This window comes from Octopus sinensis, linkage group LG8 (genome assembly GCF_006345805.1).
Source record: "Octopus sinensis linkage group LG8, ASM634580v1, whole genome shotgun sequence".
Lineage (NCBI taxonomy): Eukaryota > Metazoa > Mollusca > Cephalopoda > Octopoda > Octopodidae > Octopus > Octopus sinensis.
The window spans coordinates 12,278,881-12,293,880 of NC_043004.1; the positions used below are offsets into that span (position 1 = coordinate 12,278,881).

The 15,000-nt window shown below is 37.8% G+C and overlaps 1 protein-coding gene across 1 annotated transcript in view; it reads left to right on the forward strand.

Moving 5' to 3' along the window:
* The window catches only part of LOC115214964 (semaphorin-2A), a 488,260-nt gene that overhangs the window by 416,398 nt on the left and 56,862 nt on the right, over positions 1-15,000 (forward strand). Inside the window, exons 6-7 of the mRNA XM_029784060.2 lie at positions 2,474-2,575; positions 12,177-12,264. Coding sequence (XP_029639920.1) covers positions 2,474-2,575; positions 12,177-12,264 — 190 coding nt within the window. The remainder of the gene's footprint in view (positions 1-2,473; positions 2,576-12,176; positions 12,265-15,000) is intronic.

The following is a 15,000-nucleotide window of genomic DNA, read 5'->3' on the forward strand; positions in this document are numbered from 1 at the left end:
TCTAGATGTATTGCAAAAATTGGCATTACTTAGAACTGCATACATATTTCGTAAAGTACGGTCTGTCTGAGGTTCTTGTTGTGATTTGACAGTTAGTACAAACCCCCAGTAGGCACAATATCTTCAATCAACAACATCATGATATTGGATACTGTGTGACATCTTTAATAATAATAATAATAATAATAATAATAATAATAATGATAATAATAATAATGGACTACAGCAAATATTTCACCCGTGTCCCTTTGATGGCATGCACTGCTTTCTCACTCAATCATAATAAAATTTCTACTATAGGCACAAGGCCTGAAATTTGGGGTGGGGCATAGTCGATTACCCCCACCCCAGTACATGACTGGTACTTAATTTATTGACCCCCAAAAAGATGAAAGCAAAGTCAACTTCAGTGGAATTTGAACTCAGAATGTAAAGTTGGACGAAATTCTGGAAGGCATGTTGCCTGGCATTATAACTTTTCTGCTAGCTTGCCGCCTTAAATAATAATAATGATAATCATAAATGTGGTTCATTTAACTATTTACATCTTTCTGCTCTCTTTACGAGACAGAATTTTTATATATGCAGTTCCCCTCCCATTTCTAGGGTTAATTAAATGAGCCATCTGTGCCCCATTTAAGTAACACACAGGACTTGCTTTTAAATAGATAAATAGGAAAACTTTTTCTAAAACTACATCCAGACACTGCCAAAAATAATGGGGTTAATTTAATTAATCACATCTGTCCCCTTTACAGATACAGAATTTGTATGTCTCTGAATATATATAAATAGTTATAACACTCACCAAAAAGACTAAAAGAAAAAGGAAGTTTCTAGGGGTGGATTAATTAACTACATGTGCCTTCTGTGCAGAACACAGAATCTGTGTCATGGGATCCTTTATGAGACTCTTATCTGCTAAAAATAGTAGCTAAATATGCTTAGAATCCCGCCTTTATTTTTGACCCTTTGCTTGTCCTGTATATCACATGTGATAGATAGAAATTTTTTCCCTGGTGTCTGTGCATCACATATGATACATATTCCCTATTTCTTCCAACCACAGGAATAATTTGGGACTTAAGAAAGGAAAGCTTTATATTATTAATGATTCTGCCAACTCACCACCTTATAATAAAGGGTAAAGGGTAAAGACCTCCTCACCTCCTTTTGGTCATGAATGACCATGGGATTGCACCTAGAAAGTTCCCCTCTGAAACATAAGTCCTAGCAAGGTTGTTTATGGAAGACCAGCAGTCGCCATTACATACCAGCCTTCCTTCTTCGTGCCACTAATGTTACCGAAGGTAAGGGCCAATTCAGCTTGGCATCAGTGATGTTGCAACTCATTTCTACAGCTGAGTGAACAGGAACAATGTGAAATTAAGAGTCTTGCATAAGAATACAACATAGCCCAGTCCAGGAATTGAACTCACTACCTCACCATCGCATGCCCAATGCTCTAACCACTGAGCCATGTGTCTTCACATAATATAATATAGTAATATAACAATTCATCTGACTCATATCAGTATGGGAAAGTGGACGTAAAATAATGATGTAATATGACTTGTTATGAAACACCATGAAATATTGTTTGTTGTTTTTAGAAGTTAATGTTTATCTTGTTTTTGTATTTGATTTGCAAAACTATTGATGTGAACCTATGTGTTGAAATAGAATTTGTTGTATCTTGTGAGGACCATTGTATACACACTGGTTCCATTTCACTTCTTTTACTATTATTATTATTATTATTATTAAGCAATGAACTGTCAGAATCGTTAGCATGCCAGGTAAAATGCTTAGTGGCTTTTCGTCCATCTTTACGTTCTGAGTTCAAATACCGGCAAGGTCGATTTTGCTTTACATCTTTTCAGGGTCAATAAATTAAGTACCAGTGAAACACTGGGGTCAATGTAATCAGCTAGCCCACTCCCCCAAAATTTCAAGTCTTGTGTCTATAGTACAAAGGATTATTATTATTATTATTATTATTATTATTATTATTATTATTATTATTATTAGTCAACTAATTAACCAATTAACTAATTGATTGCTTAATAAATCAATTGGTCAATCAATTAATCAATCAGCTTGGTTTGTTAAAGTCTTTTTGACAGCATTTGTGATCTCCTTAATAGCACGTCCTGTCTAGCAGACCCAGAGCAAAGGGGGCATGTGATTGATGATGTCAGAAATGATTAAAGGTGATAAAAAGATTTTGACAAACTCAGCTGATTGAGTGGTCAAATAATTAATCAGAAAATCAAAGAATCAATTAGCTTATTGGTTAAATGGTTAACCAGTTGACTAGTAAAACTAAAGAAGTGAAACCGAACCATTGTGTGTGTTTTTATGAGCATAGTGACCCTTCCAAGATACAGCAAAAAAATGCTAATTATTTTTGTATTTTTTATAAATACTTCTGTTCTCTTATTTGAAATCTATTCTTTTGTTTTCTTCTTAGATGCCAGATTGTCAAAATCACATTCGGTTAATAGCACGGAATGGAACTACTCTGTTGGTATGTGGTACTGGTGCTTACCAACCAACTACTTATCATTTAGATGTAAGTTTCTTTTATTTCTTGCATATTACAATTGCCTTAATTTGCTCACAGAAATACATGATAATGGCCTCATCTTGTCAGAAATTATAGTGAGACATTTGTGCATCATTGAATTTAAGTAACAAAAGCTTGGATAACTTGTAAAATTACTGGTACTCTTTTCACTGCAAGTTTTATGTCACAGTATCTTCCTTACACATTTTTTTCTCTCTCCATTTCTTTTCGTTCTTTCTCCACTATTTTTCCTCTCACTCTTCTCTGTCGAAGAGTGTAGGCTCGAAATGTCAAAGACATTTTCATTCTTCCAGAGCATTAAACTAATACACCTGCTTGCTGTTCCTTCACCTGCCTTTGTCTTTTGTTTTCTGTTAATTTGAACTATCTCTTAAAAGAGCTGTGTTCCCCAACTGTCTTGTCAATAAATAAGTGAAGCCTACTCTGCTCCTGGGAAAATTTATTTAGAACAATAGATTGGACCATGAGAGGTACTACCATTGAAGGTTAGAACAAGCCTGGAAGAAATGGTAATTAAGAGGTGACTTCATATGCTCCTCACAATTCCAGATCTACCAGACTGGAACCTCAAAATCAGATGCAGTTTTAAGCCATAGCCAGGACATAAATACATTCATACCAGGGGCCTATATTCCAAGTGTACTACATGTGTGCTGCATACCCATTGAAAATGTTAACCTCACCCATTAATTTAAACCCAAATTTTAATGGAAAACTTTTGTTTTAACCCTGCTTGAAATTTGGTAGCATTGGGTGTGGCAGCACACCCACCTCAACAACCACTATACACCACTTGTTCATACATCCCTTGACTTACATGCACATCGCCAGTCTCTCATTTATACAGAGACATACATAGACAGATATTGGTGCATGCATGGTTTTATAGTAAGAAGGTTGATTACCAAGCACATGGTTTTCACATTTAGTCCTACTGCATGGCATCTTGGGAAAGTGTCTTGTAATATAGCCCCAGGCTGGCCAAAACCTTGTGAATACATTTGGTAGATGGAAGCTGAAAGCTACCCATTGTGCGTATGCCATTGTTATCATCATTTAATGTCTGTTTCCCATGCTGGCATGGATTGGACCATTTGACTGGAGCTGGCCAGCCAGGCCCCAATTGTCTGTTTTGGTTTGGTTTCAATGGCTGGATGCTCTTCCCAACATCAACCACTTTACAGAGTGTGCCGGGTGTTCCTCGTGTGCCACCAGCGCGAATGCATTTTACATGATACTGGCATGTGTGCATGTTTGTGCCTATATATGAATGTGTATGTATGACACTGTCACCTTGTCTTGAAGTCATATGTTAGTATCACCATCTTGCAAGCAGTGTCTTCAATTTCAATCTACCATGAAAACATATCTGATCTTGAGGAAATACTATCTTACTTGGAAACAAATGAAGGTTGGCAAGCAAGAAGGGTGTACGGACATAGAAAATCTACCTCAACAACTTCTATCTGGCCCCTACAAGTATGAAAAACTGGATGTTAAAATGATGGTCATAAAAACATGCTTGTATATATATATATATATATATGATGATATATGTATGCGTGTGTGTGAAGGCGCATGGCTCAATGGTTAGAGTGTCGAGCTTATGAGCGTGAGGTTGTGAGTTTGAATCCCGGACCAGGCTGCGTGTTGTGTTCTTGAGCAAGACACTTTATTTCATGTTGCTCCAGTTCACTCAGCTGTAGAAATAAGTTGCGACGTCACAGGTGTCAAGCTGTATCAGCCTTTGCCTTTTAGTCAATAAATGATGAAGAATTAGGGTCCTTCTGCATCTGTCCTACGTGTATATTTTGTAGTATTTAATGCATTTTTCATTTATTGAGTAACTGAACACCATGCATCCCGACTTTTGTTAACAATAAGTTTTTGCATATATATGTTTATGTATGTGTATATATATATATATATATATATACACACACAGACACACACACACACACATACACACACACACATATGTGCCATGTGCACTGGCACCACATAAAAAGCACCCGGTACAGTCTATAAAGTGGTTGGCATTCAGAAGATCATCCAGCCGTAACAACCATGCCAAAACAGACAATTGGGGCCTGGTGAAGCTCTCTAAATTGCCAACATCTGTCAGACTGTCCAACTCATGCCAGTATCAAAAAACGATGTTAAATGATGAAATATATATATATATATATATATTATTGTCCTTTAACGTCCATTTTCTATATTGGAATGGGTTGGAACATGTATATATATATATATATATATATAATATATATATATATATATATATATATATATATATATATATATATACATATATATATATATATATATATAACAGAAGCGACAGAATGGTTCTGGCTGAGAGTTTCATGTGTTAGCACTTAACAAATCTATTTTTCCTGTTTGCATCACCAAATTTATATAGCTATGTGTGTGTGTGTGTGTGTGTGTGTGTGTGTGTGGTGTGTGTGTGTGTGTGTGCTGGCATGCATGCGTGTGTATATACACAAACACGCATACATATAAATGCCAGCATGAAAAACAGATGTTAAATGATGACTATGGCACACACATGCATGCATGTGTGTGTGTGTGTGTTACTAGAACAAACCAACACTCATTATTAACTGGTGAAAGATAAACACAGACATATATAAACACACACACACATACACACATGTATATGTCTGTATGTATATATAAGATATGCATGTGCGCATGGGCACACACGTATATTTACATCACATATATCAAGAAAAATTATGAAATAAATGAATGTTGATGGCTTTGAGAAATTAAGTGCTAAAATGAGAAGCAGACTGAAAGAGAAGAACATTAATTAGTCAGCACTGTCGTTAATATGCTCACAGTTAATGAAATTTTAAATTCTTTCACAGAGCAATAAATAAATAAATATATTTAGAATAATGAATTATTTATCTGAGAGTGATTTAATACAATAGAACTCTCCAGACAAACCAAATTCCCAAGACTAGGACAATAGTACGCTCAAAAAAAAAAAAAAAGAAAAGTTTTTTAATGATTATATGCAAAAAAAAAAAAGTAATCAAAATACACAATGTACAAACCATACATGGCTAAACAATTAGGAGATGATAATAATAGTAATGATGATGATGATGGTTGTGGTGGTGGTGGTAAGAATGATGTTCATGATGATAATGGTAAGAATGATGTCGATGATGATGATGATGATGATGATGATGATGATAGCTGTAAGCTAAGAATTGTAATAAATATGAAAATAAGATCGTTTTCTAGCATTGGCTTAAAGCCAGACATTTCTGGACATATATATATATATATATATATATATATATATATGTGTATATATATGCAGTGACGAATTTTGCATGGAAGTAGGAGTCCATCAAGGGTGAGTCCTCAGTCCCTTCCTGTTCAGCGTAGCCCTATATGCCATCTCAAGGGAGTTCAAGATTAGATGCGCACAGCAACTTCTGGATGCTGATGGTTTTAGTTTTCATAGCTGAATCTATAAATGAATCAAATCTATAAATGAATCAGAGAGGAAATTCCAGGTATGGAAGCTAAACCTAGAATCATGAGGCCTTACCAAAAACTAAGATTTTGGTAAACAGAGAAGAAGTAAAAACAGGACTCTGGTACCTTCAAGAAAATGGTCTTGCTCACTATACAGAAAAGGAATAGATACACACTCTATATGCTGTACATAATGTAAACTATGGATACACAAGAGCTGCAGTGGAATTGCAAAGAAAGTAAGCTTCAATAGTGATAAATGTACTGGAGCAATATTTACTCAGAGCACACCAGAAATAAATTCTGTTAGATGCTTGGATGGCTCACTAGAAGTGGTCGATATCTTTTGTTACCTAGGAGAGGTAATTAGTAGAGGATGCGGTTGCTTTGGAAGCAGAGTAGCCATGGTAAGAACAGAGTGGAAAAGTACTGCAGCTGCTGCAATAAAGGCCTTTTCCCCTCTGCATGTATGGTAGAATGTATGATGCTTGTGTTAGAATTATCTCACTACCATGTGATTCCTCATGTCTTTTGAGACCTGGTCTTTAATCTTTTCATTTACCATATTCATTTTGAGATGCTCTGTTTATCTTTCAATTAATTTTAAATATAACACTACACTTTCGGAGTGGTTGGCATTAGGAAGGGCATCCAGCTGTAGAAAGTCTGCCAGATCAGATTAGAGCCTGGTGCAGCCATCAGGTTTGCCTGTCCTCGGTCAAATCATCCAACCCATGACAGCATGGAAAGCGGACGTTAAACGATGATGATGACGACGACAATGACAAAGAATTTAGTAAAATAACTTAGTTATCATTATGCTAGTTTTATGAACATAAATTATGACTAAGGTTTGGTGGAAGATTTTAATTCAAAACACATGAAACAAGCTATTTGTACTACAGAGCAAAAGGCAGTTGTAGACGGGCTGGTATCGAAAGGGTTAAATGCAGATGTTTTGAGAAAACTGGAAGTAAATCAAGCTTGTAGGCTTTCTTGAATATCCATTGTGAGGGTGCATAAATGAAAAAGTAAAAATATATTAATAGAAAAAACTGTGCACAAGAGAAGTCAAGAATTGTGTTCAAGAAAGAAAACTGGAATGAAAAAGTGATACATATAGATGAGGACAGCTGTATAAAGAAGTAGCTGTCGGGTGCAGCTATACAGACACTGACAAATTGTTTTGGTGACAGTGCATTTTGGTATCGGAGACAAACACATACACACACATACAAAGAGAGGTAGAATGAGAAAGAGAGAAAGAATGTGTGTGTATATATATATATATATATATATATATATATATATATCCTTTTACTGGCACTTATGCTTGTGCTAGTAGGGTGCCAACAACACCATCCGAGCGTGATCATTGTGATCGTTGCCAGAGCAGCCAACTGACTTCCGTACCCGTGGCACATAAAAGGGCACCATTCGAGCGTGGTCATTACCAACGTCGCTTCACTGGCACCTGCGTCGGTGGCACGTGTAAAAAGATTCGAGCGAGGTCATTGCCAGTACCACCTGACTGGCTCCTGTGCCAGTGGCACGTTAAAAGCACCCACTACACTCTCGGAGTGGTTGGTGTTAGGAAGGGCATCCAGCTGTAGAAACTCTGCCTGATCAAGACTGGAGCCTGGTGCAGCCATCTGGTTGCCAGCCCTCAGTCAAACCCATGCTAGTATGGAAAATGGACGTTAAACGATGATGATGATGATATACATATATATTTATATATATATATGTATATATATATATATATTATATATATATATATATGTATAACACCAACATCAAAATAAAAATCAAATAGAAATTGCACTTAAGATACCCCATGTCGGTGACACATAAAAAGCACCCACTACACTCATGGAGTGGTTGGTGTTAGAAAGGGCATCTAGCTGTAGAAACACTGCCAGATCAGACTGGAGCCTGGCGCAGCCTCCTAGCTTCCCAGACCCTGGTCAAACCATCCAACCCATGCCAGCATGGAAAAACGGACGTTAAACAATGATGAGGATGATATATATGTATATATATATATGTATGTATGTATGTATACATATGTAGGTGTATACATACATGCTGTGTTGCTGCATCTAATTTCATTACAATTCATTTGTTGCGAAAATAAATTAAAATCTCATTTCAAACTCTGAAAAAGTTAATAAGGATTGAGAAATGAGATTTTGTTGTTGAAGTAATATATTATTGCTGTCTAGATGTTAAAATGAAAATTATTATTATTATTAACCACAACTGAAGTGACAACACTATCTATGATGGAGATGTAGTAGTGTAAGAGATACTGCCACATCTGTCTGTTCGTCTGTCTGTTTCTCTGTTTATCTATCATCTTTAATCTATCTATTTGTCTGTCTGTCTGTCTATTTGTCAATCTATCAGTCTATTTGTTATCTATCATCTTTTATCTATTTATCTATCTATCTATCTATCTATCTATCTATCTATCATCTTTAATCTATCTATCTATCTATCTATCTATCATCTTTAATCTATCTATCTATCTCTGTATCTATCTATCTACCTGGCTAGCTAGCAAACTATTTTTCTATCTATCTAACTAGCCATCTACATATACAGGGGTGTGCTGAAAAGTTCCTGTCTTTGGGTAAAAGAAAATACAGGAGGGTTCAGTTAATTATGATTATGTTCAACATATTTCTCTCTCAGATTTGCACACCAGGCCGTTCATGTTACCCTTAAAGCCAGGACCTTTTCAGAACCCCCTCATACATACATACATATCATGAAACTTTTAAAATGTTGATGATATCATAACACTTAACTGAAGCACATCCGAACGTGGGGTGTAACTGGCCCACCTACGAGTACCCCTCATTCATTGGACAATGAGCTTTGCTTGTGAAGGACCTATTGAAGCAGGTGTAAACAAATCAAAGTCACTGACATGTCCGATGAGAGTACCACCTGATTGGCACTCGTGCCAGTGACATGTGAAATGCACCATCTGAGCAAGATCGCTGCCAGTGTCGCCTTACCAAAACATGTGCCAGTGGCACGTGAAAAACAACATATGAGCATGGTTGTTACCAGTGCTGCCGGACTGGCTCATGTGCAGGTGGCACGTAAAAACACCTTTGTGCGTGGTTGTTGCCAGAACCACCTGACTGGCCCTCATACCAGTGGTACGCGAAAGCATGCATTACACTCTTGGAGTGGTTGGCATTAGGAGGGGCATCTAGCTGTAGAAACATTGCCAGATCAGATTGAACCTGGTGCAGCCTCTGGCTCACCAGTCCTCAGTCAAACCGTCCAACCCATGCCAGCATGGAAAGCAGACGTTAAACAATGATGATGATGATGACTTCAGTGTTGTTGTAGATGTAAAAAGTTATGAATTTGCTATGTTATCATGGGATATAAAACAGTGAATTGATTAGTCATTAGAATGTTGAATAGAATGCCTTATAATATTTGTTCCGACTCTTTGTGCTGTGTGTTCAAATCCTACTAAAGCCAGATTTACCTTTTATTCTTTCAAGAGTCAATTAAATGAAAATTACCAGTTCCAGGACAGTAGATGAGCAGAACTCTTAGTGTCAGGCATGATGCAGTGTTGCATCTATTGCAGGTGCATGTGCATTCTGAGTTCAAGTTTTCTCTCATCTTTAAACAAAGTATGATACTTCAGGCTGGAGGTTGAACTGTCAGATAGTATCACTTATTTAGAAAAACTAATGGATCTCTCGAGGCTGCAAATTTAGTATTCAGTGTTCTTACAAAATATCCATGTTAAGTTGGATATAAAGATCACATTTTAGTCTAAATACAGCTTTCATCACTAATAATTTATTTTTAATAAACCTGCTGGCTATTTGCAATATCAGTGTCTGAAATGAAACTGAAATTCTGTATATCATAGCAATAAGATCTGACTGGCATGAGGTGACCAGTGCTTCCCACTGAGGAGGTCCAAGAGATCGAAATCACGTGATTTGGAAATTCTGGCACCCATGACAGACAGATTTTGTCTGCTATGATCTATATGTGTGTTTTTATGCACCAAATGCCTATATGAGAGCATCTCTCAAGGCTAATAATGCAGTATTTGCTCTTCTGACAAGGCATCCACGTTAAGTTGGTTATAAAGATTACATTTGATAGAAACATCGTTTCTTTGGAGTGTGACAGTTTGGTGTAACTATATAGGCACTGACAAACTGTTTTGGTGATAGTGCATTTTGGTATTGGAGGTAAACACATACACACACAAGTTGAAAGAGAGGGAGAAAGAAATTATATATGTGTATCATGATCATTGCCAGTGCCACCTGACTGGCTCCTGTGCAGATGGCACATAAAAAGCGCCATTTGAGCATGGTCGTTGCCAGTGTTGCCTGACTGGCTCCTGTGCACCATTTGAGTGTGGTTGATGCCAATACTGCCTGACTTGCCCTCATGCCAGTGGCACGTTAAAGCACCCACTACACTCTCGGAGTGGTTGGCGTTAGGAATGGCATCCAGCTATAGAAACTTTGTCAGATCAGATTGGAGCTTGGTGCAGCCTTCTGGCTCACCAGCCCTCAGTCAAACTGTCCAATCCTTGCCAGCATAGAAACATGGAAAGCGGACATTAAACGATGATGATGACGTGTATATATATATATATGTATATGGGCATCCAGCTGTAAAAATCCTGCCAAAGCTAACTTTGCCTGTGCTAGTGCCATATAAAGAGCACTGACTCCACTCTGTGGAGTGTTTGGCATTAGGAAGAGCATCCAGCTGTAAAATTTCTATCAAAACAGATACAAGTAGCCTAGGGTAGTTTTTCTACCTGGCCAGCTCCTGTTAACCATCCTACTTGTGCATGCATGGAAGATGGTGATGCTGATGCTGATGATGATATATATATATATACACACACACACAAACGTAGATGCACACTACACATGCATACAAATGTAACTTGATGCACACACACAAATAAAGAGAGGGAGAGAAAACAAGAGAAACTTTAAAAGATCTGATGTCAAAAAAGGCAGCATCACTTCAGTGATGCCAAAATGGCTCTGCCAAAACATCTCGTATTCTAGCAACCTTGATTTGACCAGAAGACCAACTTGCATCACCACCAGTGGTATTTGAAAAAATTTGGTTATTATTTCACGTAGGTTGAACAAAGGACCAGAGAAAGTAAACCATGTAGCCATTTGTGTACCATGGTGTATCATGGAGCTGTTCATTTTTGTCAGCTTGAGATGTGTGTGTGTGTGTGTGTGTGTGTGTGTGTGTGTGTGCATGTTTACTCTTTTACTTCGCCATGCTGGAGCACCACCTTTAGTCGAGCAAATCGACCGCAGGACTTATTCTTTGTAAGCCTAGTACTTATCCTAACAGTCTCTTTTGCTACAGGGATGTAAACACTCCAGCATTGGTTGTCAAGCGATGTTGGGGGTACAACGCACACATATACATATAGATATATACATACATATATACGATGGGCTTCTTTCAGTTTCTGTCTACCAAATCCACTCACAAGGCATTGGTCAGCCCGAGGCTATAGTAGAAGACACTTGCCCAAGGTGCCATGCAGTGGGAATGAACCCGGAACTATGTGGCTCGTAAGCAAGCTACTAACCACACAGCCATGTGTTTCTATGCAGCTGTAAATGTATGTGCCAGTGTGTGTGTGTGTGTGGTACGTGACATGTTTGTCTCATCATCATTGCCATCATCATTTAATGTTCGTTCTTCACGTTGGCATGGGTTGGACAGTTTGACAGAATCAGGTGAACCAAGTTCCAGTGTCGGCTTCGGTATAGTTTCGATGGCTGGATGCTCTTCCTAATGCCAACCACATTACAGTGTATATTGAGTGCTTTTATTTGGTGCCAAATAAGTTTCATGACAGAAAAAGAGTAAAAAAGGATAAATAAAAAACAAAACCCTCATTTGGTGGCAGAGAGAGTATTAGGGAGAGGGTGGTGGTTTTAAGCCAGGTGTTGAGAGGGACGAGCACAGGTGTCTTGCTTTGAGAATGTTATATTAATGTTGCTTTCTTCTATTGCAGATTGATACCTTGGAACTAAAAAGTAGTGAACCTAGCCCAGGGTTGTGTGCCTTTGATCCCTTCGATAATTCAACAGCCATTTTAGTCCGTAAGTTACTTCCCTACTTTTCTTATTCTTGTTCCTTAGTTTACATGTGCATTTGTGGTGTATGTGTGTGTGTGAGCGTACACTTGTGGTATCATAAGAATTTTTGAGAGGTGTTTAAGTTGTAGCATTAATGCGGTGTGTTGTACTTCTAGGTACGTGTCGGTGCTGTAGTTTTGTGGTGTAATGGCTTTGTAGGTGTGTGTGTGTGTGTGATAGAGTTGTAGTATTTTTGTGGGCCTTGCAGAGGCAATGACGAAAGACCAAGACCTTGAGCTTTGGGCCTCATATTGGCAATGACGAAAGACTGAGACCTCTGGAGATCTGATGTGACTGTGAAGACCTGACAAATAAAGTGAGTCTACAGTGTATCTTACACCAGCTCCACATAACCAGCCCCAGCCCATTCAAAGTACCTTAGATTGTTGGACAACCTGCTGTGCTGACCTTGGATCATAAGGTGACCTGCTGTGCTTGAGGAGACCTATTGAATCAAGTACATCAACATCAACATCAAAATAAAATTCAAATGGAAATTGTAGTTGTGATACCTGTGCCAGTGGCATGTAAAAAGCACCAACCAATCGTGGCCGTTGCCAGCCTTCTCTGGCCCCCATGCCGGTGGCACATAAAAAACACCCACTACACTCACAGAGTGGTTGGCATTAGGAAGGGCATCCAGCTGTAGAAACACTGCCAGATCAGACTGGAGCCTTGTGCAGACTCCTGGCTTCCCAGACCCTGGTCAAACCGTCCAACCCATGCTAGTATGGAAAATGGACGTAAACGATGATGATGATGTTATTGTTGTGTTTAGGTATATACACTGGTTTGTAGGATCCTGTGGTGTGTTGATTATGTGTGTATGTTTGTAGATCTATCTATCTATCTTTTTTCCTATTTGTCTATATACCTGTTTGCCTGTCTGCTACCTTTCTATATATCTACATTCATATACATATGTGTGTGTGTGTTTGTGTGTGTTTGTGTGTGTGTGTGTGTGTGTGTATGTATATGTATGTATATATATATATATAAAAGTTGAGTTGTGGGGTATCGCACCAGTGGGATTATATAAGAAAAAAGGTTTGAAAATGCAATTTAAACGATGTTTATTACTTAACCGTTTCACTCTTTGGTAAAAGATTGTCAAAAGTTACATTTAAGGAAACATTGAATAATATGGGTTCAAAAAAAGTTTTTTACATAATTGTCACATTGAATATTATGCATTCAAAAAAGTTTTTTACATAATTGTCACATTGGATATGAATTCAAAAATGTTTTTTTATACATAATTGTCACATTACATGTATAAATATAATGTTTGGTAACAGAGAAGTTCAATAGTGTGATGAGAATATTTGGGAAAATTTGGCAGAAAAGGATAAAACAAATATATTATTGGGAATTGGTTGCGTTAATTATTGGTTGTCGCAAATTGTCACATTACATGTATATATATACAATCTTTGGTATATATATACAGCCTTTTGACAGCAAAAATTAAAATGTGAATTGAATGTTGTTATTTACACTGTTGATAAGGTTTTTGAAGTCTATAAGTTGGTCGAGTGTGTGGGACCATAGGATGAGGCAATCATCTAAGTAGCGTTTCCAGTTCTCCAACAGGTATTTGTGGAAAGACTGGCCGTACTTATATTTGGATTTTTCATAGATATGTGATTCCAGGTAGGCCATCTAGATATGTGATTCCATCTAGATTTTTCATCTAGATTTTTCATAGATATGTGATTCCAGGTAGGCCACATAGATATGTGATTCCAGGTAGGCTACCTGTTGGAGAACTGGAAACGCTACTTAGATGATTGCCTCATCCTATGGTCCCACACACTCGACCAACTTATAGACTTCAAAAACCTTATCAACAGTGTAAATAACAACATTCAATTCACAATGGAATATAGTCAGGACCAACTCCCTTTTCTTGACATCCTAATCATTAAAAAAGGCGTCAACATTGAAACTGACATCCATTACAAACCCACTGACTCTAAACAATACCTTCTATTCACCTCCAATCACCCCAAACACACAAAGACAAATATCCCCTTCAACCTAGCGAGAAGAATCTGCACTATGTCTCAAATGACACAACACGAAATAGAAGACTCCGGGAATAAGGGCAATTCTTCTCGAAAGACATTACCCGGCATCACTAGTAGACAACGGAATAGAACGGGCCAAATCAATCAACATTCAAGACCTTCGAAAACCCAAACACATCCACAGTACAGTCAATAGCCTCCCTTATCTCTCAACACACAACCCAAGGAATGCAGAAGCTTACACTATTATATAACAACAACATTCCACAACTAAATCAAGACCCACGCCTGAAAAAAATACTGGCAGCTCATAAAATAATAAAAAGTAAGAGACAACCTAAATCCCTAAAAAACCTCCTCACCAACGCAAAATTACACAACACAAACCCACCGCCCACCATCAAAAAATGTGGTCGCCCCAACTGCAAGACCTGCATCCACCTCATTGAGGGATCGTCGTACAAGTTCCACTCGGGACACACATTCATCATAAAAAATAATTTCACGTGCGCATCAAAAAATTTACTCTACGTCATAAGGTGTAAAGGATGCCACGAAGACTACATAGGGCAAACGAGCCTTACCCTCAGAGACAGAATGACAGTTCACCGACAACAACTGAGGGACCCCTCCACAAGACAGATACCACTAAGTGGACACTTAGACCTTT